The 27,394-nt window shown below is 37.5% G+C and overlaps 1 protein-coding gene across 3 annotated transcripts in view; it reads left to right on the forward strand.

Annotated features, from left to right (window-relative positions):
• Positions 1 to 27,394, forward strand: part of PIBF1 (progesterone immunomodulatory binding factor 1) — a 198,721-nt gene that overhangs the window by 10,828 nt on the left and 160,499 nt on the right. For all 3 annotated transcript variants that reach the window (XM_081214626.1, XM_081214627.1, XM_081214628.1), the window contains exons 4-6: positions 695 to 893; positions 3,556 to 3,675; positions 27,184 to 27,317. In XM_081214626.1, the coding sequence (XP_081070752.1) occupies positions 695 to 893; positions 3,556 to 3,675; positions 27,184 to 27,317 (453 nt within the window). The remainder of the gene's footprint in view (positions 1 to 694; positions 894 to 3,555; positions 3,676 to 27,183; positions 27,318 to 27,394) is intronic.

Raw genomic sequence — 27,394 nt, forward strand, 5'->3', positions numbered from 1 at the left:
GGCTTAAGAGGAAAGGCATTGAAGAGAGCGCATACAGAAAACTTTTGAGAAACAAAAGGGGCAGTGAAAGGGGGTCAAAAATTGTGGGAGCTTGTTTGTTCATTTATTTTAAGACAGGACGAATAACAGCATGTTTGTATGTCGATGGGAGTGATACAGTAGGAGGGGGAAAAAATCAGAGGGTGCCTTCCTGCTCAAAATTTTTGGGTGGGCAACTAACAATGTGTACTACATGTATTCCTTGAGAAAGGTGATTGATTATGTGTGGATTACTGTTTTCATTACCTCATTGGTTGATTGAATACATTATGGTGGTTCAGTGTTGCCATCTTAAAGAGGTATACCTTGAAGTACCTGGATAAAGACAAATGAAAATTACTTTAATGAGTAGAGTCCAAAGCAGATATATAAGATTTATACCTTAAGGAGAAGACATGTATAATTTTATAATTTGAATTTTAAATGTTATTAAGAACATTAATTTTCTATGTAATAATCTATGTGGCTACACATTCAGTAATTAGTATAGCATTGTCATTTCATGTTTAACTGGTTAAGTCAGCATTTAGCTAGAGCCAAAAATACTATTAAGCTTCTCATTTCTTAATTTTATGTTACAATAACGAAGGAACTTTGAGAAAATTAGATTTCAGTGATTTTTTTTAAGCTTGCTATACATTCTCTCCTAATGTAGAAAATATCAAGAACTAATGAAACAAGAAATGGAAACTATTTTATTGAGACAGAAACAACTAGAAGAGACAAACTTTCAGCTTAGAGAGAAAGCTGGAGATATTCGTCGAAACCTGCGTGACTTTGAGTTGACAGAAGACCAATATATGAAACTAAAAGATCTTCCGGAAGATCAGCTTTCTATTCCTGAATATGTGTCTGTAAGTGTCTTGTGTCATTAAAAAAAAAAAAAAAGTATATATTTCCAGACTAAAATTTGCCATTTCTATAGTAGCCATAACTTTTGAAGTACCTAACTGATAAATTATTTTCTGGCTCTGATCTGAAGGTAGTGAGTGAATGGTGTTCAGATCACCATCTTGGCTGTTGACCTCCAAAGTCAAGCAGTAACTAGGGCTCTAAAGTTAATGGCTGGATAATCCATAGAAATGAATTATTTTATCATAAACTGTGGCAGTTTATAATGTTCTCAAATGAAAAATTATAGAGATAACAGATCAGTGTTTGCCAGGGGTTAGGGACATTAGAGAAGAGGGGAGTGGTGTGATTATAAAGGAACAGCATGAGGGTGATCGTTACGGATCTAGGTCAGGATCTCAACTGCAATGTTGGTTACACAAGTCTGTACATAGGATTGATCTATGGCAGTGTTCTCAAATCTTTCTGATATCAGCAACCATTTACACTCTAAAAATTATTGAAGACCCCAAAGAGATTTTGCTTATATAGACTATATCTGTTAATATTTACCATATTCGAAATTAAATCTGAGAAATTTTTACAACACAGGAATACACAAGTACACACTTCTTTAGCCTTAAGGGCGATGATGCCATCACACATCATGTAGCCACCGGCAGGCACTTAACGGGCATAAGATTAAGAGTAAAACAGGCAAAAAATCTTAGTATTACTAGGAAAATAGTTCTGGTCACATGGATTTCCTGAAAGGGTCTCAGAGTGGCAGGGTGGAACCAGGGCTCCCAAGAGCACACATGGTACACAAACTGCAAGTTTGTGACATATAGAGGTCATTTCACCCTGAGAGGCTTGAATTTTTTTCATCTGTAAAAGGGTTAATAATAATAACAGTGCCTTTTATTCAATAGCTTGTCATAATCTATGATGAAAAAGAATCTGGAAAAGAATATGTATATATATTTATATGTATAACTGAATCACTTTGCTGTATAGTGGAAACTAACAACATTGTAAAACCACTATGCTTCAATTAAAAAAAATAATAATAACAGCAACTTTCTATTGAGGTAATTGTGAAGATTAACTGTGAATTTGTATGTAAAATGCTTAACACAGTGCTTAGAACATAGTAAACACATAATAAATATTATCAATTCTTTTTGCTGTAGTGGTTGCTACTCTTGGTTCTCATTTGGATAAGGCTTCCAGATTAATGATTTCCTACAAAACGGAGTACTGTCTTTTGTCCAGCTTTTTATTTAACATAGCTTGAACATAATTGTTCTGCCCAAAGTACTGTCCAAAACCAATTAAATATCTCAAGTGCTATAATTGAGGCTTTATCCATTGTAGATGGAAAGTATCCCATTAGTGGCAGGCATACATATTTTTGTTCTCTGATCTGTTAATGTTCCTTGTCTTATCTTTTGTTTTCAGACAGTACCATCTTAACTAGTTAATTATACACAGGTTCATTGCGTCAAGTACTAGCCTTAGGACTTGCCTCTTACCAAATATGGTACTCCTGCAATACAGCAATACATTAAGGAGTTTCAGATTGTATGCCTATACAATAAATATTCCCTAATTGCCCTCTCCTAATTTGCTGATAGCTTAGTTTTGTAGGAGCTTGTTAGTTGGAACACTTTACTAAGTTAGGGCAGGCAAATTCCCCTTAGAGAATTACGAGTGGAAAGAGAGGTCTGAACTGAATGGAACAGTGACATGAAGATACCTCCTGATTCATCCTGATTATCCCTTCCACAGCGGTGGTAGTAAGTAGACTTCACCAAGAGCCTACGGTGTAGGCTTTTCCTATATTTAGGCATGGGAGATAGAGCAGTGCACAAACCAGACAAAAACTCCTGTCCTCACAGAGCTTACATTCCAGTGGAGCAACACGCACAACAAATTAAAAATAAAATATATAGAACGTTTGTCATAAATGCTATGGAGAAAAGAGCAGGAACGAAGAGTGAGGATGCTATTTTAAATCAGCGTAGGGGAGGGACTTCCCTGGCGGTCGAGTGGTTAGGACTCCGTGCTCTCACTGCCAAGGGACCAGGTTTGATCCCTGGTCGGGGAAGTAAGATCCCACAGGTGGTGCGGCCCCCAAAAAAATCTGGTTAGGGAAGTCAGGGAGGGTTTTACTGATAGGGTGATGTCTGGTCGGAGACCCGAAGGGAGTGAAAGCATGAGCCGTACATTTATATGTGAGAAGAACTTTTCTGTCAGAGGAAAGAGCAAGAGCAAAACTCTGGAACACTTGATGTGTTGAGGAAATAACAAGCAAATAGTGTGGAGTGAGCAGTAGTGGGAGGTAAGGAGTAAGGAGAACATGGAGTACTGATAGAAGAGAGGAAAGAGAGACCATGTCACAGGCAGGGAATTACAGATAATCTGGGCCTTGAGGGGACTTAATTGAACATTAAGACTTAATGAAGTATTAGTGGTCAGGGACAATTAAAGACCGTCTTGTATCAGTTTTGTACAAATAGAACTTTAGTGTACAGGCATATAATCTGAAACTCCTTAACACTTTCCTTTATCATCTTAATACTTTTCCTTGTATTACTGATAATTGAGAGTGCTATTAATTAGCAAATTTTAATTGTAATTTGGGTCTCGAGACTGCTTATTAATTTGATTTTTTTTTTAAAGATTCGGTTCCATGAACTAGTGAATCCATTAAGAAAGGAAATCTCTGAACTACAAGTGAAAAAGAAAGACCTGGCAGAAGAATTAAGTGACAACAAGGGTCAACTGAAACAACTGACCGAGGTTTGTATGATTTTGATCCCTGGTGTGAAGAAGCTCCAAGAGGTCCTTAAGATTTGTGATAGGGAATATAAAAATCAGTGAAAGAAAAATGGAACTCGGGGATGCTGACTGCCGTGATTCTTCGTAAGTTGTGGGAAGGAGGTGAGCCTGGAAATAGCCATCTTATTTTGGCAGGGTGCGTCCATGACATTGACCGTAATCCCCGGCTGAGTGTTTTGTTGTTGTAACTCATTTCATTCTCAGTTCTTCATTACAGATCCGCCCTGTTGGTGATAAGAAAGGGAGCCCTTGTCCATTTATCATTTTGTCTCTTCATCAAATACAGTTAGTTCTCCTAATACGTGTTCAGAGCACATGCACTAATATTAGTATCCACCCCAGTGATGCCTGGTGCTGTGCTAGGTGCTGGCAGCAGTGATTACAAGAGAGACAGTGCCTGCCCTTCCAGAGTTCAAATTCTAGTAGGTTGGAGTTATACCTTAGATGATATCTTGACACTCATTCTTTGTGTGACCTTGAACAAGTCATTCAATGTTTCCTGCTCTGTCAAATGAAGAAAATAATACTATTTGTCCATTTACTTCATTGAATTGACCACATTTCTGTTTCAAAGTAAAAATGTGATTTTTAACAAGGTTGCCTATAAATAACTATTTTGTGTCCTATTTCAAGGGCAACTTTTACCAAAGATCTGTTATCCAGAAATAAACAATTATGATTTAATTTATATTTTGATGCTCTGATTTGCTGCACTGTTAGTGCTGGACGGAATCTACTTCAGTCATTATAGAGCCAACATTATAGGCAAAGGAAGACTCAGCTTCCTTCTGCTCATAGGAGCATTGAAGTCATCAGGAGCGATGCCAGAGAGGCCAATGTGCTGATGTGAACCCTACCACAGGGGTCTATTATAGTGTTTTTTTTCTGCTGCTAACCTGCCACATTGTGCAGGTAACCTGTTTTGCACATTTAGAAAAATAGCTCTTAACTTTTAAAAAATTTGCATCTAAAGTCAAAATAATAAAGGACAAAGAAGACCTCAGTTTGGCTACTAACTAATTTTGCAGCCTCAGGCAAATCATTTAATCTCCATTGTCTCTGTAGAATGCCCAGGATGGTGATGGTGGTGGCAACAGCGGTGGCGGTGTGGCACAGGGTTCGTTAGAGACAAGGCAGATAAGTTTTCAGGCTTAGTTCTGCAGCACCTTATGGTATGTCAGCGTCCCTCAGGGACTTCTTATTTTTTAGAGGGAGGACTGAAGGAGCTTTCTGTCCTTGTTTCTATCAAACCACCTCTATTTTAATCACTTTTGACATTTGGGGATTCTGAGAGTACTTTCTCCTGGACAAAGGATTCTTTGGACCAAAAAAAAAAAAAGGCTTGGATCTCTAAATTTATCATTAGTATGTGACATATTTTTACTGTGTGGTAAAACAAGTCTCTCTACTCTCAAGGGTCAGTAATGGCATTGTATCCCAGATTTTAGTTTGTTTCAACCTTACTAACACCTTTAGTATTTTATTGACATGAAAGCATAGAAAATTAACACTGGTTTCACTCATAGAGTTCCTTAGTGTTTTTAGTGCATGAATACCTCTTGAACACAGAAGCAGTTTTGTTTGTGAACTTGTGTTAGGGTTCTCCAGAGAAACAAAGCCAACAGGATATGTAAATATATATGGAGAGACGTATACTTTAGGGAATTGGCTCTTGTGATTGTGGAAGCTTGGCGAATCCAAAATCTAATGGGGTAGGCTGGCAGGCTTGGAGATTCAAGGGAGGGTTGCAGTTTGAATCCAAAGGCAGTCTGCTGACAGAATTCCTTCTTGCTCAGGGGAGGTCAGTCTTAGTTCTAGTGAGGCCTCAGCTGATTGGATGAGGCCCACCACATTATGGAAGGTAAACTGCTTTACTCAGAGTCTACTGATTTAAACGTTAATCTCATCTAAAAAATGCCTTCACAGAAACATGTAAAATAATGTTTGACTGAATATTTGGGTACCGTAGCCTAGCCAAGTTGACATAAAAAATAGCCATCATAGAACCTTTCCATGTGCAAGTTTGCTTCTTAAAGGTTTACCACCTCTCAGATGAAAATATAATCTTCTGTCTTAAACCTTTTCCTGAACTTAATATAAAGAGAGATCTGAATCACATTCAGGAAAAAAAGAAAAGTAATGCCTTATCTCCATAATAAAAGGTCTTAGAAACTCAGAGAATATGATTTAGACATAATAGAATTACTTTTGTATTAAAGCCACCCTTAAAGTTAGATTCTTCTGCTCTGTCAGGGGCCTAGTACAGGTCAACTTGCCCAACACTCAGAAAATATAGACTGAAAATGTTTAAATGAAAAGTCACCAGCAAGGACCTTTTTATAAGGATATAGTGAATAAATGTTAATATGTAATATTAAAAGAAAAATTTTTAACAATATATTGTGGGGGGTTATCTTTTGAAATGGTTTGTTAAATTATTTACTGCTCTGGTATCTGGGGAATTCAGACATACTAGTTTGAGTTTCATCTCTGCAACTCGACGATGGTGTGATGATCTTGGATAAAAAACTTAGTCTTTACTACCCCTCCCTGCAGTCCCCATCTGTAAAATAGGGATGAGAATATGTAACATCTTCCTCACTCACATGGCCATTATTATGAGAATAAAATTTATTCAATAAATAATTCACTGTACCTTGATTATGTGGCAAGCATTGTTCTAGGTGCGTGGAATACCTCAGTGAACAAAACAGAGATCTCTGGCCTCATGGAATTTATGTTTTAAAAGGAGTACAGGGGGCTTCCCTGGTGGCGCAGTGGTTGAGAATCCGCCTGCCAGTGCAGGGGACACAAGTTCGATCCCTGGTCCAGGAAGGTCCCACATGCCGCGGAGCAACTAAGCCCGTGCGCCACAACTACTGAGCCTGTGTGCCGCAACTACTGAAGCCTGTGCACCTAGAGCCCATGCTCCACAATGAGAAGAAGCCACCGCAATGAGAAACCCGCGCACCGCAACGAAGAGTAGCCCCCGCTCGCCGCAACTAGAGAAAGCCTGTGTGCAGCAACAAACACCCAACACAGCCAAAAATAAATAAATAAAATAAATGAATTTATAAAAAAAATAAAAGGAGGGCTTCCCTGGTGGCGCAGTGGTTGAGAGTCCGCCTGCCGATGCAGGGGACACGGGTTCGTGCCCTAGTCTGGGAAGATCCCACATGCCACGGAGCGGCTGGGCCCGTGAGCCATGGCCGCTGAGCCTGCGCATCCAGAGCCTGTGCTCTGCAACGGGAGAGGCCACAACAGTGAGAGGCCCGCGTACCGCAAAAAAATAATAATAATAAAATTAAATTTTTAAAGAAAAGGAGTACAGGGAAACAAACAGTAAACATTATATTGGAAAGGAAGCACAAAGTAAAATCTCGAGTTTGCAGATAGCAAAGTTTTTCTGAGTGGTAGAGTACTACGCTAGTAAGGCAAATTGGAGAAAGATCTCAGAAGATTAGTAGACTGATTATAACCTGTGTGTTTTCTTTTATGTAGCCTCTCAGTTTATGATCCCCAAATCAGCATATTCAAAATTGGCCACCAGCCCTAGAGACTATATTTTTTTTCTGTTTTATTATGAAAGTTTTTGAGCATAGGTAACTAGAAAAAATTTTACAATGAACACCAGTATACCCATCACCTAATTTCTGCCATTAGCATATCACTATACTTACCTTAATCACATACCTGTCCATCTCTCCATACACTGGTCATATTTAATTTATGAGAAATTGCCAGACTGTTTTCTTTTTAATGTATCAGTAGCTCCTCTTTATTGTTGGGTAATATTTAATTCTATGGATATATTCATTCTCCAGTTGATGGGCATGTGAGTTATTTCCACTTTGGAGATATTATAAATGAAACTACTACAAACATTTGAACATTGGCTTTTGTGTGGACATACATTTTTGTTTTTCTTGTGTAAAATTTAATAGTTAGATTTTTCACTTCTAGATTTCCATTTGGTTATTATAGTTTTTATTTCTCTGCTATTTGTGTATTGATTGTAAGCACATTTTCCTTTACACCACTGAGAATAGTTAAAATCTCTGCTTCAAAATCCTTGTCTTCTAATTCCAAAATCTGAGTCACCTCAGAGTTTGTCTCTGTTGATTGTCTTTTCTTTTAAGGATGGGTCACGTTTTCCTGTTTCTTCAAAGGTTGAGTAACTTTAAATTGATAATTTAAATCTGAGTAAATTTAGATGTAACAGTGCAACTGTTATGTTGTGGAGACTGCATTTTGACAGTGCTGATGCCTTTGTTTTAGCAGGAATTTAACTGGTTTGTACTCAGATAGCATGCTCTGTCTCTTGGGCAGCAGCTCAAATTTCAGTTAGGTTTTTTTGGCCTTAGTAGGACTGCTTGGGTCTGTCCTACACATGTGTTGTTCAGAGGTCAGCCAGAGATCTGGCAGAGATTATCCGCAGAACTCAGAGTGCCCCTTTTCTGGCTGTCTCTAGAATTCCCTCCTCACTTTAGAGCAGCTGCGTTGCCCCAAACTCTTGTTTTCTGGTTCTTCAAGCTAGAAAGATGAAGGATATTCTGTTATACCTTTATCATCCAACTTGGCACATAGTAGGCCTGCCTTCCAGCTAAAAGGTATTTAAAAAAGAGAGAGAGAGACCAGGAAATTTACCCAGTGCTGTTCGCTTCTCCCTCTCGTAGAAGACGTCCCTCCAGAATCTGCCTGATTTTGGTCACTTTCAGATGGTTGTTTTATATTTCGTCCAGAATTTGAAGTTGTATCTGCAGTAGGGTTGGTGAGATGGGAACTTGGAACCATCACCAGAAGTGGAATCACCTTACAATTTTGTTTTAAACACAGGTGAAGGAAGAGAAAATCTAGTGTGTGCATGTAAAATATTTAGCTTTGAAATCCTCTGTTTTCTCTAAAAAGAATCTTAGCTTCGTTGGAGAATCTTTTTTCTCAACATGTTTAACTTTGTACTGATATGGGTGATGACTCGTTAGGCATTATGAAGAAAAATATTAAAAGCAAAATAAAATACATCACTAGACCTTGAACAAAATGTACAGTTTTGAACATTGTAATTTTGGTTGTTTGCACTACTTACCTATTAATAATTATTGAATTCCTGATATAGCCATAAAGTTCAGAGTTTGGAAAGTAAGATCTGGTATTTGGGCAGCTGAGTTTACTATCTGAGAACATATAAAGATTAGTATGTGTCAAATGAACACCAGCAGCTGGGGAAAATGTGATTGAAGTTCATAGAATCACAAAATCGTAAAATCACATAAGGTGAGGATTGACTTGCAAGGGGATAAACACAGGACAAATACAAGATGGTACTATTTTATAGAACAGGTAGCAAATTAATAGGAAACTTAAAAGAGGAGGCAAGAGCCTCAAAAATGGCAGCGCCATGGCAATTCCATGTGGGTTACTAAGAGAAACTAAGATATTTGTTAGTTATGTCTCTGAGTTTTAAAACTGGGAGTCAGGAAAACAAACTTTCCGCTTTACTAAGACTGTTGGATTGAGTTTTGTCTTTTCCAAAAATGAACTTAATGTGTTTTTTTTTTTTTACCACATGGTGGCAGCATATATCCATTTATTTCTGTAACCGGTTTGGGGCTACTCAAAACATCTTGTCATTTTTGACCTAGAGGCCAAAGTGTTACATTGTTACCTTATTATTTTCATTTATATTCCTTATTTCATATCCATTGCCTTAAACCAATCAAATACTGTGTTTTTCTAATAAAATTTAGTAGATCTATAACTGGGAGATAGAATTTTTTTAAATTGAAACTTTTCTGGCAAAACATGTAGTCTTCAGATCAAAGGTGTCTCAGTTATTACACTGATTTCATAATTACACCTAACAAAAGCATTCAGAGATGTTAAAGCTCCACAAGTACACAGTTAATTGTGCCTTTATTCATATAAGCTGCTAGTTCATGGCAGATATGAAGTGAAAAACTGATTCGTTCATATCTATTACATGAAATGTAATAAAATGGGATTTTTGACCTTTAAAAAAGAAGTCGCTCTTCCTGAAGGGCCAATTTTAGTAGATTTCTGGAATTTTCTTTCATATTTTTTTCCACATCTTTAGTTATTTGGAAATAATATCTGGATACTAACCCTGGAAAATAGGGCTCATCTTTTACTTCAAGTTGAGAGTTTTTTTATAAGCATCAGTTACATAGTCTAATTATAGCATATTTTGAGCTGTATTTCATACATGAGCTTGTGTATGGTACTTAGTGTTTTCATAAGTGCTATACGTTTATTTCCTATTTATGAAATCTCTTTGTAACAGGTCAGAATTTTGGTCCAGTACATGTAGCTAAGCTATGTGCAGCTGTTGTGCTACTGTAGAGTTATTTCAGCATGCTTCTTTTCAAAAGAAAGAAATGTTAACAATATTATATAGGGCATTAATGAGTCTGTACTTAAAGCCATTAAGTTTCATGAGGAAATGGTGAAATATTTTTCTCTTATGAGAACTTTGGTAACTAGGAAGCAAGAAGAGTGTTTTGTTTAAGAGAACTTCCTTGTTTAGGAAACATAGTTACATTTATTGAGAAAAATTCTGCAAAATTACCTTGAGGCTCATCTTAAGTATTCATACATGAATAATCCTGTTAATTTTATTTGAATGAAAATGAAGTATTTCATTAATGATACATACTTGTTAGTCGGGTTTTTTAATTTCAGGGCATTATTGTTTCTTTTTTATCCTGCCCAACTGATGAATTTAAAATTCCTTTATAAGATACATGTTATGATGATATTCATCAGTTGTAATTCTTTTTGGGTATCTGACAAATTCATTAGTGAACAATAATAGTTTTGCCTTTCTATATTACATTTAAGTTGAATAAGCACTGCTTAAAACTTAGATTCCTGGATACTTTCATAGGTTCTGGTTTTGGTTTGAGACGGAACTAAGAATCTCAATTTTAATAAATAACCTAGGATTCTAATGTGGCAAGTTCATGGACCATGAACACAAATCTCTTTTGTTGTTGTTGTTGTTTACTTATTGAGGTACAAAAACACTTTATATTCTTAATTAAATTTCGTATTTTTAATTTTATGTATTATAATAATAATAATAAGTAATAATTTTAATGTATTTATAACATCCACGAATATAATTAGAATAACACTAGCTGTAGTATTACTGCTTGGAGTTTCTAAAACCTATTTCTTACGTATACATCTAAAACCTGTTGCTTCTTTATAAACTTGTTGTATGTCTACAAATTATGTAAATGACTTAAAGATAAAAGTTCATGAGGAGGGAAAAGTTCATGGGAAAGCTATAATGAAGGCAATTTAAAACAGGATGTTATCAGGGAGAAGCCTCCTTTAGCTAATTGTTTTATACATGGCTGTAAGAGGAAAAAAATTTTTAAAGAGTAATATGGCCTTTTTTTCCCCCATCTGCCACTGTGTTTATAATCTTAAAGAAATCCAGTGGCATTGTTAATTTATTTCAGGGACAGATTTTGAGGGGTTTATTAGGTCTTGAGATGAAATTTTGAACCTAGTGGCCAGGATGGTATATCATCATATTTTGGGAAGGGAAAACAACTCATGAGGGACCTTACCAAGTACTGTAGCTTCAATCTGGGTACACTATGAACACTTTGTTCTCTTGCTATACACATCTCAATCCAGATTCTACAGACATAATTTGGAGTGTCTAAGAGGGGATATTTTTTTTATCGTTTTAACTATGATTTAATTTCTTTATCGATATAAAAAAGTAATTAATAGCCATATATGCTAGATCATCTGAATAAATCATTTATACTGGAGTATTATCCCCATGACGTTCATGCCCATGTTTGCATTTAATTTTGTCATGGCATTAGCACCACAAAAAATAATTTTAAGAACAGCCATCAACTTGATATGTAAAATATGCATTTCAGCCAAATAATGGCCAGATGTTACCATGGGTCACTGTATGAATAAAGGTTTCACAGTTCAAATAGAGAAAAACAGTGTCAAAATTGAGTCATCATACTACTGGGTATAGCCATGCCAAACTCAAACCTAAATAAACTCCTACTTATTGTAACATTTTGAAGTTACATGACGTAGTCAATGTAAACTACGGAAAGAATAAGCCTTGCTATTGAGGCATGTTTGAAAGCGATGACACCCTACATGCATTTCATTTTTCCTTTTTTTTCAATTCCAATGATCTGCCTCTTCTTAGCCAAGCTCGCATTAGGGCTAGCAGGTGGCTAGACCTGACTGAAGTCTGGGGCTTTGGGAAAGCTAGTGTTCCAGTTATGTATTGCTGCATAACAAACCACACTAAAAACTTCGTGACTTAATTTTTATCTGTCACAGCTCTGAACATTGATAGGCTCAGCTGGATATTTCTTACCTGTCTGAGGCTGGAGTCATCGGAAGTCTTCATTCACATGTTTGGGGCCAGATCACTCTCCAGCTGGCTTCTCCATGTGACTAGTTTAGGCATCCTTCAACATGGCAGCCTCAGGACCTGGCAGTTCGTCTCCAGAGTGAGTGTTCAAGCATAAAGAAACCCAGGCCAAAGCTGAAAGTCTTCTTAGGACCTAACTTTAAAGTCCCACCAGCATCATCATGTTCTCTTAGTCAAGCAGAGCACTAAAAGGAATAGTCTTCAGTCAAGGAATATCTTGCCATATACAAGGGAAGAAATTGAGAGAGGCCATCTTAGAAATAGGTTACCATGTTTGGGGTGTTTCTCCCCTGGCCTGAGTGAAAGCCTGGACACGGTATGAGCAAGCCCTAAGCAAGACCAGAACAGATTGTTGACAGAGCTTAGCCTGTAAAAAAATCTATAGGACTCCCCACCCCTCCCACTCCAGATAAGGTGAATAAAGTCTCCTTTGCCTCCAGAAAGCTGAAAAATAAAGTATTCCATTGAAAGAGACTGCCATATTGACTGTAAAACCACACTCATTTCTATCTATCTATAAGGAATATGCTTAATGCATATTGATAAAGATTGAAAATTAAAGGGATGGACTAACAGTTATGAAAAAAGAACAAGAATGTAATAGTAATATAATATAAGGTGGAATTTAAGATTAGAACCACAAAACAGGGTAACAGAAAACAATAATGAAAGGTGATTTTAGAGACAAACTTCTACATATCTAGTAACATAGTAATTATAAAGAAAAGGGTTTTAGAAAAACAAGGAGAACTTAATGAAAGTGTAATAATGGGGGGAAAGTTTATAATGTACTTTCTACAGAATTGGATAGATTTAATAGACATAAAAATAAGTCAGGGCTAGAAGAATTGATTCAATCAATAATTTTGATTTAGTTGCTATGTATAGAGCTTAACATTCCTTGACCAGGGAATAACTTTTTTTTTTAATGTCAATGAAGGGAATTCCCTGGCGGTCCCATGGTTAGGACTCTGCGCTTTCACTGCCATGGGCCCCCGATCAATCCCTGGTTGGGGAACTAAGATCCCACCAGCTGCACAGGGTGGCCAAAAAATAAATAAATGAATAAATAAAATGTCAATGAAAAGTTGACAGAACTACCATGTATACACTTGACCACATAGTAAAATAATAAATTTTTAAATAAAGATTTTGTAGTCCCTATTTTTATCCTAATTTAGTAGTGATAATTAAAAGGTGAGCAGAAAATGTTTAGAAATTAAGAAACATTTTTTCGATCAAAGAAGAAACAAAAAGCAAACAAGAGAAACATATCTTTCAGATCATAGAGGAAGTGAAAACAAGAAAGCAATTAAAATGAGAACATTCTATATCAAAATCTTTTAGACACATTTAAAGCTGTGCCAGGGGCTTCCCTGGTGACGCAGTGGTTGAGAGTGCGCCTGCCGATGCAGGGGACACGGGTTCGTGCCCCAGTCCGGGAAGATCCCACATGCCGCGGAGCGGCTAGGCCCGTGAGCCATGGCCTATGAGCCTGCACGTCCGGAGCCTGTGCTCCGCAACGGGAGAGGCCACAACAGTGAGAGGCCCGCATACCGCAAAAAAAATAATAATAAATAAATAAATAAAGCTGTGCCAGAGGAAGACCTATAGCCTTAAAGTGCCTTTATTATTAAAGAGAAAGATGAAAAATAAAGACATGTAGTAGTCATCTTAGGAAGGAAAACAGAACAGTCAAAATAAGGAGTTTGGAATTATTGGACATTAATATTGCATGTGGCTCTGTGAAAAGCTTGAAAACTGAAAAAAATATCCCAACAAAATGTAGATTACTAAAATTAGCGGAAGTGGAGAACTTGAATAGAACGATTACCATAGAGGTATTACAGAGTGAGTGAAGATGTACTGTTGATGAAGTTACCAGGTTCACAGGTGGATTACACTGATAGGTTCACAGTTGATTTCTATAAGCACAGCTGATTCCAGTTAAATAAAATATACCAACCTAGTATTGAAAAAGATGGAAAGCTCTGAGAAGGATAGTACAAAAGCAAAACAAAACAAATCTATTGGCTAATTTTACTTATTGCTAAAGATGCGAAAACTAAATGTTCAAAAATGAATTCTAGCATTGTATCAAAAGAATAATACTTTACGACTAAGTAAAGTATATTCTAGGACAGAAAGGATTATCCATTACATCCTCAACTTTAAAGTCAATAACCATGTGATTGTATCATTAAATGATAAAGGATGGTAAAATTCAGTGACCATTCCAAATAAAGAGACTTAAAAATATTTACTTAAAAAAAGCCCTCAAAAAACTTTATCCTAAATGGCAAAACAGTAAAACCTTTTTCTGTGAAAATCAGGAACCAGACACAGACTGGGTTGCTCATTATTATGTAACATGGTCTTGGAGGGCCCTAGCAGATGCACGAAGAAGAAAAAAACTATCCATGTAAAAATTTGAAAGGAGATTAATTTTTTTTTTCTGTTAGTTTAAAAAGCAGCTAAAATTAATGTAGAAATCTGATATTGTGACTGAATGCAGGATAAATGTGTAATTGACCAATAGCATTTCTCTAGGTTTAGAGCAATAACTGCTAGAAATGGACTTGGGGGAAAATACTTAATTCATGGAGAAAGTAATGGACTTATATGAAGAAAACGATTAAATCTTATTGTTGTACCTGGAAGCACCATATCTCAGAAAGGAGACAAAGTCATAAAAATAGCAATTTTTCCACTGTTAATATATTAATTAAATGCACTTACTTATATTCTGAATAAATAATATATAATAAATGCAGTTATTTATATTATCTATATTATTGTTAATGTATTAGTATATACTGTTATATACAATAATATATTAATATTAATAAATACTGTCATTAATATATGCTACATATTAATATATACTAAATTAATATATATTGTGTGTTCATATGTTAATATTAATATATACTGTTAATATATTAATTAAATGCAGTTATTTATATTATAAATAAAATATATAACAAATGCACTTATTTATATTATTTATATTATAAGTTAAATTATATCCCAATAATTTTGTTATCTTCTGTGTTTGATTTTTTGGTGGAGGAGAGAAATGCCATACAAGGATTGGGATTGGATAAATGATTTTAGTTTATGTGAATAAAATAAATGTTCTGAAATTGCCAAGAAAAATGTGAGGGGAAGAAATGTGCAAGGTGGGGAAAGCTGAGATGCTGGGCCTACCAAGATCCCAGTATATACTTCAAAACTACTGAGGTTAACTAAATGTGATACTGGCAGAGAAACAAACATCAGTAGAACAAAATATAGAAACAAGTCTAATTATATACCACAATAGTGATCGTTCAATTCAGTTGAAAAAGAGTGTTGTTTGTTTGTTTGTTTGGGGGTTTATTTATTTATTTATTTATATTTTTGGCTGCGCACGGGCTTTCTCTAGTTGCCGTGAGCGGAGGCTAATCTTCGTTTTGGTGCGCGGGCTTCTCATTGCAGTGGCTTCTCCCGTTGCGGAGCACGGGCTTGTGGCACGTGGGCTCAGTAGTTGTGGCTCACGGACTCTAGAGCGCAGGCTCAGTAGTTGTGGCGCACAGGCTTCGTTGCTCCGTGGCATGTGGGATTCCCCCGGACCAGGGCTCAAACTAGTGTCCCCTGCATTGGCAGGCGGACTCTTAACCAGTGAGCCACCAACGAAGTCCCAAGAGTGTTTTTTTAGTATAAGGGTCCTAGCACAACTGGATGTTATTCATCTGTTAAAAAAAAAAGTTGGTCCTCACATTCCATACCATATACACATATTAATTCCAGTTGGATTAAAATTTTTAGAAGGAAATCTAGGCCATTACTTCAGTAATCATGCAAATTCTTAACTCAGGGTCCACGGGCCTCCAGGTGGAATGGGGAAAACATTATTTTCACTTCTTACTGAAATTTAGCATTTCCTTCAATTACAGGTAAATACAAAAACCACAGTAGGACTGTCACTGCTGATGACTCTGTCAGCATTAGAATTCAGGTATTTCCATATCACAGTGTAGTTATTGCAGCTATCTTTAGAGATTATGCTCATCACTACAACTTCAGTGTAGTTGTAGACCCCTCACTGGATCTTATCTTTAATGCATTAATCAAAAAGGACATCTATAACTTTAAAAAATATTTCAGTAGTTTTATTGCAGTGTACAATTAACCCCTGAACAACATGGGGTGCTGACCCTCTGCACAGTTGAAAAAAACTGCATATAACTTCTAGTCAGCCCTCCCTATCAGCAACTGTGCATCTGTGGATTCAACCAACCACGGATCGTGTAGTATTTATTATTGAAAAACATCTGCATGTAAGTGGACCTGCACAGTTCAAACCTGTTGTTCAAGGGTCAGCTGTGATTTGTTTCCTTTGTAATTCTGTGTATTTTAATTTTTGATTTCAGAGACTTTAGTCTCAGAAGGGGTTCACAAGTATCACCAGATTGCCAGTGTGGTCCATGGCCCAAAAAAGTTTTGAGACTTCCTAATTTAGATGATTATTAGCAGTGCTTCTCAAACTTTAATGTAAATATGAGTCACCTGGGGATCTTGTTAAGAGGAAAACTGGCAGAGTAGTTCTGGGATGGGGCCTGAGACTGTTCACTGTTGGCACACCTCCCAGAGTGTATTAGTGCTCCTGGCCTGAGCTAGTTCATGGACTACACTGTGAGTAGCTAAGTTCTGGACTGAGTTGTCCAATATAGGGGCCACAGGTTTACATTTAAATTAATTAAAATTCAGTTCCTCAGTCTTACTAGCCATACAGGTAGTGACTACTATATTGGATGGTACAGATATAGAACATTTTCACCATTGCAGAAAGTTCTGTTGGACCGTGCTGTCCTAGAGGTTGGGGTAATCTTAGCCAAGACAGAGAAACAAAAAGCTTTAAAAGAAAAAGACAAAAAGGAAACCACAGGCAAAGTTTAATATTTAAGGTACACATTTGGGACAAAAATTGGAATGCAGATGATCAAAAGTTAGTATCAGCACTATTTCTAGCTCTAAGAAGTTAACAAGAAATAGACAACCCAATGGAAAAATGGGCAAAGACTATAATAGGCATTTCACAAAAAGTGCAAATCCAAATGTCCAGGTACTCAAACTAGCTAGCATTTTGGGAAATACAATTAAAGTAACAGTGAGAACTCAGGTTGGCAAAAATGGAAAAGGTCTGATATCTGTGTAGATACAAGGAAAAAGATACAAATGTTACTGGTGGAAAGGTGAACTGCCATAGTCTTTTGGAAAGACATCTGACAACATCAGTTAAAATGGAAAATACGCGTTCTTCAACACAGCAACCCCAATGCTGGGACTCTGTCCCATAGAGTAAAATACTAGTATGTAACCATAAATGCCTGTCAGCACAACAAGGAAACGTTTGCATAAACCACATACAGTGTACACCCTGGAATATTGTGCAATCATTGACAAGAATGAATTAGAGAATATCAGTTGATTTAGGATTGACACCAGGTATCTGTCCTCCCATTTGTGTTGTGTGTGTTCTTGAGTATATGAACATGGAGAAGAATAGGGAAAGATACATGTTACTTAATGTGAGTTACCTGGGCATGTGGATGGGAGTCAAAGAGGAAGAGAGGGAAGAAAGAGATAAAAAAATATGAAATTCTTGCCTTAAACTTAACAGTATGTAATGATAATTCCATAATATACATCTTTTCATTTATAAAACATAAAAATTTATAAAATTGTGTTTGTGTATGTTTAAACTGTTGAAGTATTTTAAATAATTACAGTAATTTACTTGTAAAACAAAAACGACTTTCTTTTGCCATGAATGAGTCACCTGTTGTTGCACCATACATCCTCATTTGCTTCAAGAGCTAAAAAAAATTGTTTGAACCTGACCGTAAACTGGTGAATCAACTTAATTTTTTATTCTTTCTACCCACACTTATTAATACTTTTAATGCTTACCTAAATCACTTAAAAGGCATGGGAAACCATACCTTTTTGCATTGATATACTTAATTAACTTCTTTGAATTGTAAGGGAGATTTTAAAGATAATTTAGCCACTTGGTCTATTTTAAAATGTTAAGATTTAAATATTTTTGGTTCAGTCATATTTGGGTCAATACCTGTTGAAAGGCCAGTACTTCAAATTTGTTTTCATAGTTTGCCGAATAAAATGTTGGCTATAAAAGTTGCCTCTCAACAGATCAACATATGGTTTAGCAGTGGAGGGTTCTGGTAGATCCATGAGCTAGTTATGAATAACAGTCATACAATGTTTAGTACAGTAATAGACACATAGAATGAGTTGGTGAATCAGTGTCCTCACTTTGCAGAGGCAGCAGTTAAGATCCAGAGACCTTGGGAATTCCCTGGCGGTCCAGTGGTTAGGGCTTGGTGCTTTCACTGTCTTGGGCCCGGGTTCAATCCATGGTTGGGGAACTAAGATCCCACAGGCCACCCAGCGTGACCAAAAAAGAGAAGGTCCGGAGACCTGGCTTGCTGGAGCAGTTAGTAGCAGAGACAGATTTGATCCCATGTCTCTATCTTAATCTGATGTCCACGACACGTGATGAAAGTTACCTTTCTTCATCTCTCATCTCTTTCTTCATTATTGTTTAAAAGTTTTCCTTTTAGAAAAGGTTAAACTTTTATGTTTGAGTTCACATTTATTGAAAAGATATTGAAGATTATCATGTAATAGAAAATATTTAAATGTTCATGTTTTCTTTTTAACCCAGAGTAGACTTTCAGTTCTTCAGTTTTGTCTTTTTTTCCTTAAGACCTCAGAAGAAGTCCAGAATTTTTTCTTAAATAATATATTTCTTGAGGATCTTAACAACAACAAAAAGTAGTCTCTGGGAGCAAACAGACTGTTGTTTCTTAAAGGAACAGTCTTTAACAATCAAAGATTAATTAGGTTTCTTGTTCTTTTCAGTATTTAGTTGCTTGGAGTAGATTATAGGCAATGTGAAACTTGTAAGAGTTCTGAGGAGTGACTTTTCATTTTCTCAGAATAGCTCATCAAGACATTTCTTCTCATTCACTAAACTGCTACCCAACGTAAACTGCTTCAGATCTGAACCATTGACCATAAGATAAATGACACTATTTCCCATTTCTAATTTTCTTAGCTGTTCTGTCTCTCCCCAGGCAGGAGATCACTTCATTTATTAAAGATTTATTTTGAAACAGAGGTTACCACTCTCTTCTCAGTTACATGGTGTGAGAGACAGAAGATTTAAATGATGCTTAGAAATTGTATCTAAAGTAATTGCTTTTGGGTTTATACAGCAGCTAACTGTTTAAAATGTGCCTCTTGAATCTTTGAATACATTTTTACTTTTTGTAGAAAACATTTAGATTCGATGTTATTTTGTCAAATTATTTTTTAAATATGTATTTAAGGAATAATTGTAGTAATTGTTTTAAAAGAGGGGAGTCCAAATTTAAATATGCATTATTCATGCGCCATATTTGAACCTGTAAAATTTGCAATAAGTTTTTTTAACACCCTGGATTTGAGCAGTAAATAATATTAACTTCCAATCAGTGGTTTTATAGCTTCCATGGAATAGAATCTTTAAAAAACAGAAACTTGAAGTTAAGCAAGGAATGAACTATTTATGAATTCAAGAACCTAAATTCTAGCTCTATCTCTGCTAGCTCTGGAATCCAGAGGTTTATGTGAGTGTGGAAGTGCCACACTTAAGGACAAATCACTTAACCCCCCTAGGCCTTAATGTTCTTGTCATGGAAATAAGAAGTTAGTAATAGATTATCTCCAGTCTGCCTTTCATCTCTGAAATTCTATAACTGTGAAACGCTCAGCTGGTGTGTTTGGAAACAAGAGCCTTGCGGGGGGGATGGGGGAGAAAAGACATCTCCTTTTAAATATAAAAGCTCTAATGGGTTATGCTCTGAGCAGGGGGTCTGAAGAAATGCTCGTCTGTTTACAACACACCCGACAGGAATCAGGGTTCATTGTGACAAGAGGCACAAAACTTGTGGCCTTCCTATGAACAGATACCCAACACGTATCCCCCCCTTCACCTGCGCGTGGCTGCTGGGCAGGACCAGTGGGACAGGGCTCAGTACTGGAAGGAAAGCTACAGTACAACTAAAATTGGGGTGTTTGCCACCTGGAGCCTGTCCGGTCCGCGTGTGGCTGGGCCATGAGTGGTGTTATAGGCATAAAAGCTTTGAACCCCTCTCTTGAAGGAAAAAAGAAAAATAGATTCCGTGTATATGCCATTCTGGAAAAGGCAAAACAATGGAGACAATAAAAAGATCAGTGGTTGTCAGGAGTTTGCGGGGGAGGGGAGATGAATACATAGAATACAGAAGTTTTTATGAGCGGTGAAAATACTTTGTATGACAATTGTAACGGTTTTATGTCATCATACTTTTGTCCAAACCCATAGAAGTGCAACACTATTCACTTCATAAAGCGAACCCTAAGATGAACTAGGGACTTTGGTGATTATGATGTGTCAGTGCAGTTCAGCCTTAGTTTACAAAAAAAAAGTCTTAAAAAGAATTAACACTCAGGGTAGATGTTTTTGGCAAAACCTTTGTTTCACTTTTATATACGTATACACATTATGTATGTGTTTGTTGGACTGTGATGTAAAATGTGCTTTTTAGAATAAAAAAGTTTGCAGGTTACTGTAGTTATCCTGGCAAATAAAAGCACAAATTAATCGAAAAGAAAAAAAAAAGCTCTAATAGCTGATAACTTTGCCAAAACACTGTATAATATAAATTTTTCAGTTTTTATATCAAACAGTAGAGAAATATATAGAGTAAAAAACTGAGTGTCTCTTTATTACCCCCTTCCATCCTGCTCAGCCCTTTTCCCCTTCAGTGTGACCCTTGCATGTCCCCCTTTCCATTCCTAAGACCAGGATCCATGCAGAACTTCTCCCCAGTTAGCGTTTTCCTGGTTGAAGCCTCTTGTCTTACTTTTTTAAAACGTTTGTGTTGTAAAGAAATTTTAATTGACTTTTCACAAAGTGAACACACCCATTTAACCAGCACCCAGACTGAGAAATGGAAGCCTCTTTCAAGCTGCTTTTCTCAAAATATTTGAGAAAATTCTGCGTATGTGTTGCCTCGATATCATTGTGTCAACTGAGGTGTTTTATTTGCAGATTTATGATAATATTCTTTAATTTCAGTTGGAAAACTGATGATTTATTAATCCTTAATTTTTAAAGTCACTTTTGCTACATCTTGAGCTGGTTATTTTAAATGCTAGTGCTGCATAGTCCCTTTATATTTCAACATTAGTTGACACCACAAGCACTTCCAGCGTAAACTACTGTGTGAGGGTTACCGGCTGTAACCAGAGATAAGGCAGGTCTTCGAGGAGCTTCAGGGTGCGTATCAGGAAAACTGAGGATTACAGACAAGACAAGGAAACATGCAACTACAATAACAGGTTTACTTTTTTCAGGCTAGAGATAGCCTTCTATTATTTCCTCTTATGAATAATTTAGGAGATGGAAAAGATGACATTAACTCTGGCAATCAAAGTCAGTTCCATTCTAGATGTGTAGAAAACGGGCAAACAGTTGAAATCTCAGTGACTTAATTGTCATTATCCCTATGCAGTTTGTTTTTTCTTTATTCAAAAAGGACATTGAGGGCTTCCCTGGTGGAGCAGTGGTTGAGAGTCTGCCTGCCAATGCAGGGGACACGGGTTCGTGCCCCGGTCCGGGAAGATTCCACATGCCGCAGAGCGACTGGGCCCGTGAGCCATGGCCTCTGAGCCTGCGCGTCCAGAGCCTGTGCTCCGCAACGGGAGAGAAAAAAAAAAAAAAAAAAAGAAAAGGACATTGAGGGCTTCCCTGGTGGTGCAGTGGTTGAGAGTCCACCTGCCGATGTAGAGGACACGGGTTCATGCCCCGGTCCGGGAAGATCCCACATGCCGCGGAGTGGCTGGGCCTGTGAGCCATGGCCGCTGAGCCTGCGCATCCGGAGCCTGTGCTCCGCAACGGGAGAGGCCACAACAGTGAGAGGCCCATGTACCGCAAAAAAAAAAAAAAAAAAGGACATTGAGACTTGGCTGTTAACCAAAACTATTTACTTCTTATGTAGAAATTTTCTGTTAGAAATGGCTGGTGATTGGAAATTTTGTGTTCTCTTTCTTTATGTTTAAAAAGATTAAGCTTTTTCCTTCTTTGGTTTCAGTCTATTTAATGTCCTCTTTTGCTCCTTCTTTTCCATAAACATTAATTATAAACTTTCTATGTTATGGGCAGAGTACTAGGTACTAGAATTATAGAACATTTCCTTCAGTTTTTCCTTTGATGTGAGAGGCAAGTAATGGCTGCCCACAGCACATGTGATGTGTTTTCTGATGAGGTAAGAACGAGGTGCTGTGGAAAAATGTAAGACAGACATCTAACTCAGATTTGGGGCTTGGAGTCTTCCCACAGAAGGTATTGCTGAGTTCGGGTCAGGAAGAATGCATAGGAATAATACGAAGTAGTCTTCTCTACCATCTTTAGCCTTAGCCTTAAAGTTCTACACAGTCATGGGTTTGATTCACTTTTTCTTTTTTCTTTTTTTCCAAAGCTATGCCTTAACCTATTTTATTTGCTAATAGTAAGTGAAGCAGATTATTTTTTTCAAAATATAAAGGTAATCATTTTATTTAAGGGGAAGTTTTTCAGTTGAAAAGTCTTAAAAAGATTTGGTAGGATATGTAATTTCCTATATTGAACTTCTGCTTATACTTGGTCATATAGTGTTTATATTTAAAGAATATATATATATTCACACCCACACATATATACTATGTTACAGACATATGCATGTACAATATAATAAATACACACATATGTATATCTCCTATGGAATTGCTCTCTGCTCCAGAATTTTATATCCTGTATATTTCAGGGCCAGGTATTGATGTCCTCTCTAGATCTTAGATTTTGGCACTTCCACATTCACATAAACCCCTACCTTTGGGGGGGGGCATTCATTTCATCTAGATGCCCTACTCTATAACCTTCTTCATTTGCAGACCACTGGGACATTGTGTTTTACTCAGTGGAACCCGTGGTCTAGATTTAGTCTTCCTTTCTATCTTAGCTTCTGCCTGGGTTACTTCCTGTGATTCATCCACAACCTTGGCCTTGCACTTGATTGATCTTCTCATTCTGAATGATTACCTCTTCTTTTCTTTAGCACTCAGGTTCATGGCCCATGTTCTGTTCCTTGTCTCCCAGAACTGATTTACTTCTGAAGTTATCAATTCAGGCTGACCACTGAACATACTACTTCCTATATTTCCACGTTTTTCAGTCAACTGCTTTCAACCTATCTTTAGCAGAATTTCCAATCCATATAATTTTTTTTATCCGTATCTTCATAAATGTCTTTTCTTCCCTCTTCATCATGTTACCAGTCTTAAACCTTTCTCTTGTCAGTGTTGTCGAATTCCTCCGTGTCTTTTTATCGAACCTGCCTGACAGAATCTCAACTCTTTATTTTTCTACGTGAGCGCTACTGGAGAAAATCACAGAGGCAGTAACAAGGCTATAAGTTTATTGTTACCAACTTCGAATGGGCCCACACAATTGTGCTGTAATTCTATTTTTTCTAGTTCTCTCATTTTTCACAGCAGTTATTTTAGGCATTCATCACTCTCCTCACATCTCCAGCTTTCCACTTTCCTTCTCCCTCTCAGCAAATGACTTGGTATTTCATTGCACAGAGAAAATGGAAATCCTCAGATGAGAACTCCCACAATTTCTTGCCATAAGCATATTTGCATCTGCCCTCGTTCTGTTTTGTTTGTTTGTTCTTACTGTTTATAGTGGGAAGAGGCTTTCAAGGAGTGAAAAATCATATGCCTTTAGAAACCAAGTGGATAGTAGAAAATAGGTGAAGCAGTAGGGTAAGGAGTATTCTGTGACTTGTAGGTCATTGATAAGAGCTACCTGAGGACATCCAAATTCAAGTTTTTAACACTCTATATCAGCTGGAGAAAAGCCTGCCATGATGAGCATGGCTGCTGGTCTAAGAGAAGTCCTCACAGTGAAGATGGCGCCCACACCCTGAGCCATCTTAGGGGCTTTACTGCTCTGCCCCCCGACCGTGCCCATTTTCTCCAGCATCAGTACTTCGGGGGATTTTTGGGTTTTTTTTTTTTTTTTGCAGTACACAGGCCTCTCACTGTTGTGGCCTCTCCCATTGCAGAGCACAGGCTCCGGACGCGCAGGCTCAGCGGCCATGGCTCACGGGCCTAGCCACTCCGCAGTATGTGGGATCTTCCCGGACCGGGGCACGAACCCATGTCCCCTGCATCGGCAGGCGGACTCTCAACCACTGCGCCACCAGGGAAGCCCATCAGTACTTCTTTTGCTGTTCTTTCCCATCGATATTTAAACATGTCCAAGCTTGTTCCATCTTTTGAAACCTTCATTTATCTCTGTTTTCTTCTCTAGCTACTTCACTTTCTCCACTTTTAAACTAAAGAGAGAATTGCCTACAGTTCGGATGTTTGACAAATTTAGATTGGAGTCCTTACCACGCTGTTCGTGAGCTCTGAGACTTTTATCCTCTCCAAGCCTAGTTTCCTCAACTGTAAAAATGAGGATAATACTTAGCTCAGTCATAAAGTTAAGTATTAAGCAAGAGAATGCATATATAATAACACGAAGAAGGACATATTGTGTATTCAAATATATTTGCTTTAGCCCCTGGCAGTCTACTTTCTGTCCCCATCCCTGAAGAGTTAATGGATTTGTTTATGGGTCTCTTCTCAGTAGTAATTAGTATCCCTGACAGTCTTGTCTCCTCAAAGTAGCTCTTCTACGGTTGTCCCTGCCACACACCCCTGGTTCACCCTCTGTTTCTGTGAATACCCCCTCAGGTTCCTAGGGCTCTTTGTCCTTTCCTCACCCTTTAAATGTTTATATTCCTCAGGAGTCTGTCTCAGTCTTTGTGCAGTTATTAAGGTTGAGCTATCAGTTTGGCTATAATCTCCCTAGTAGCCAAAGCAAAGGAAAAGCATTGTGATGATATTAATTTATAGTTCATGATCATTTACTATGTGCTAAGCATTTTTATAATCCCTTTTCATGTGTTACTTGATATAATCTTCACAACAACTCTACAGGGTAGATGAGGTAGATGAGGACAATGAAGTGCTGAGACGTAAACATGCTCAAAGTGTTACTGCAGGTAATTCAGTTCTGGACAGTTGAATTCTGGAGCTTTCCATCCTAACTATAACACTATACACTCTCCCGAAACAGTTACATGATTAGTCGTGTTTAGAAGGGTAAAAGCATCCTTCAGGGGAACTAAAGCATCTTCTGGGACTTAGGTCTGAAATGACGTGTGTGATGATTCTTTGGGGAGACGATTGAGTATCCTCAGCTATGATCCTCTAATAAATACCATATAGTAACATTTCATTCTCATGGAGAACATCAGTGCAGAAGAACATAGTATATACCAAAGCAAAGCACAGTCAGTATAGTTTTTCCATTATTACATTTTTCAAACAGCCCTTTGATAGAAATTTGGGAGCTAACATTTCAAAGTCATGTCTAATAGTTTAAAGGGGACAAAAACAGTCTTACTTATCTTTGTATCTACAGTGTCTAGCCCAGGACCTGTCACTTAGAAATAGTTTGGTCAGTATTTGTGGACTGAATGCAACCACACTGAGCTCATCAGCTCCTAAAAAAGAATGACTTGGGACAGGATGTATTTCCCGTGACAGGTTCTGGGGGTGGAGTTGATGATTGCTTGCAAGATCTGATGAGTTCAAAGTGGGAGAAGAAGTAGGAACTCCATCTCTGTGTCCTGCTTCTCCTCCCCATTCCCATATTCATGCATTTCTTCATTGATTTATTGAAAAGTATTTCATTCTTACTCTATACCAAGTCCTGTGTAAAGTGATGGAGATCCAATGGTGAGCAAGACAAAGTCCCTGCCCTTGAGATGTTTAGACTCTGGTGTAAAAAAACTAATTTGATGATACACTAAGATCAGTACTCTAAAGGAGTATTGACAGTATTCAGCTATTCAGGCAGTGTGAACAGATTAGAGCAGGGGTCCCCAACCTCTGGGCTACGGACCGCTACCGGGCCACGGACCGCTACCAGGCCACAGCTTGTTAGGAACTGGGCCGCACAGCTGGAGGTGAGCAACACGTGAGCAGGTGAAGTTTCATCTGCCACTCCCCATCGCTCCCCATCACTCGCTTTACTGCCTGAACCAACTGCCCCCCCACACCCCTCAGCCCCAGTCCATGGAAAAATTGCCTTCCACGAAACTGGTCCCTGCTGCCAAAAAGGTTGGGGACCACTGGGTTAGAGGAAGCGTAGTGTGTTCAGAGAACCTCAGATCTTTATTAGGGTTGGAGGTGAAGTATGATTATGAGAAATGGTGAGAAACGAGGCTTGTAGTAAGCAGGGCCAGGTGTGCTTTTACGGTTTTCACTTGTACCCCTTTTCCACATCTCTGCAGTCCCTTTCTACTAGTCTGATGAGTACAAGGAAGATCAATGTAGAAATAGGTTCCAAGTGCCACAAAACTCCTTTTTTTCTGAATACCACAACTGCAAATGCATGGTTAATCTCTTCAGTAACTATTTTTCATTGTGAATGTTTGATGTTCATGTGGCTCTTTGTCTCTCGTTGTAAACTCCTCAAGAACAGGGTCAGTGTTTTATTCATTTCTGTGTCTTTAGCATCTGAAAGTAACTCAGTAAATGTTGAAAACGTCCTTAACATTAGTAGTCATTTTATGTATTATTCTATTAACCAAAGCATAGTTGGCCTATTTTTTCTTTGAAAAACAGAGCTCAAGTTTTAAACAAATGAATTTATAAACTACTCAGTGAGTTTAAGATTACCTGTCTTTGAGTAGGGAAAAATTACTAAATAGAAAAATTGAGGATTTTTTAAAATTACAAAGATAGTCACAGCTTAACAGAAGAATTCAGTACAGAATTTGGTCAAGTATGTTTGGTTTGAAATGCCTTATTATTGTTTTTATTTATAGACTTATGAGGAATATCGCAGAAACTACTCTGAGCTTCAAATTAGATGTCAACGTTTGGCCTTAGAATTAGCAGACACAAAACAGTTAATTCAGCAAGGAGACTACCGTCAAGAGAACTATGGTAAAGTCAAGAGGTAAGTAGTTAAGATGGCTACAGTACTTCTCATTTTTAGCATGCATCAGAGTCACTTGAATTCTTACCATCAATGTC

The sequence above is a fragment of the Mesoplodon bidens genome (genome assembly GCF_964165515.1).
Source record: "Mesoplodon bidens genome assembly, chromosome: 17".
NCBI lineage: Eukaryota > Metazoa > Chordata > Mammalia > Artiodactyla > Ziphiidae > Mesoplodon > Mesoplodon bidens.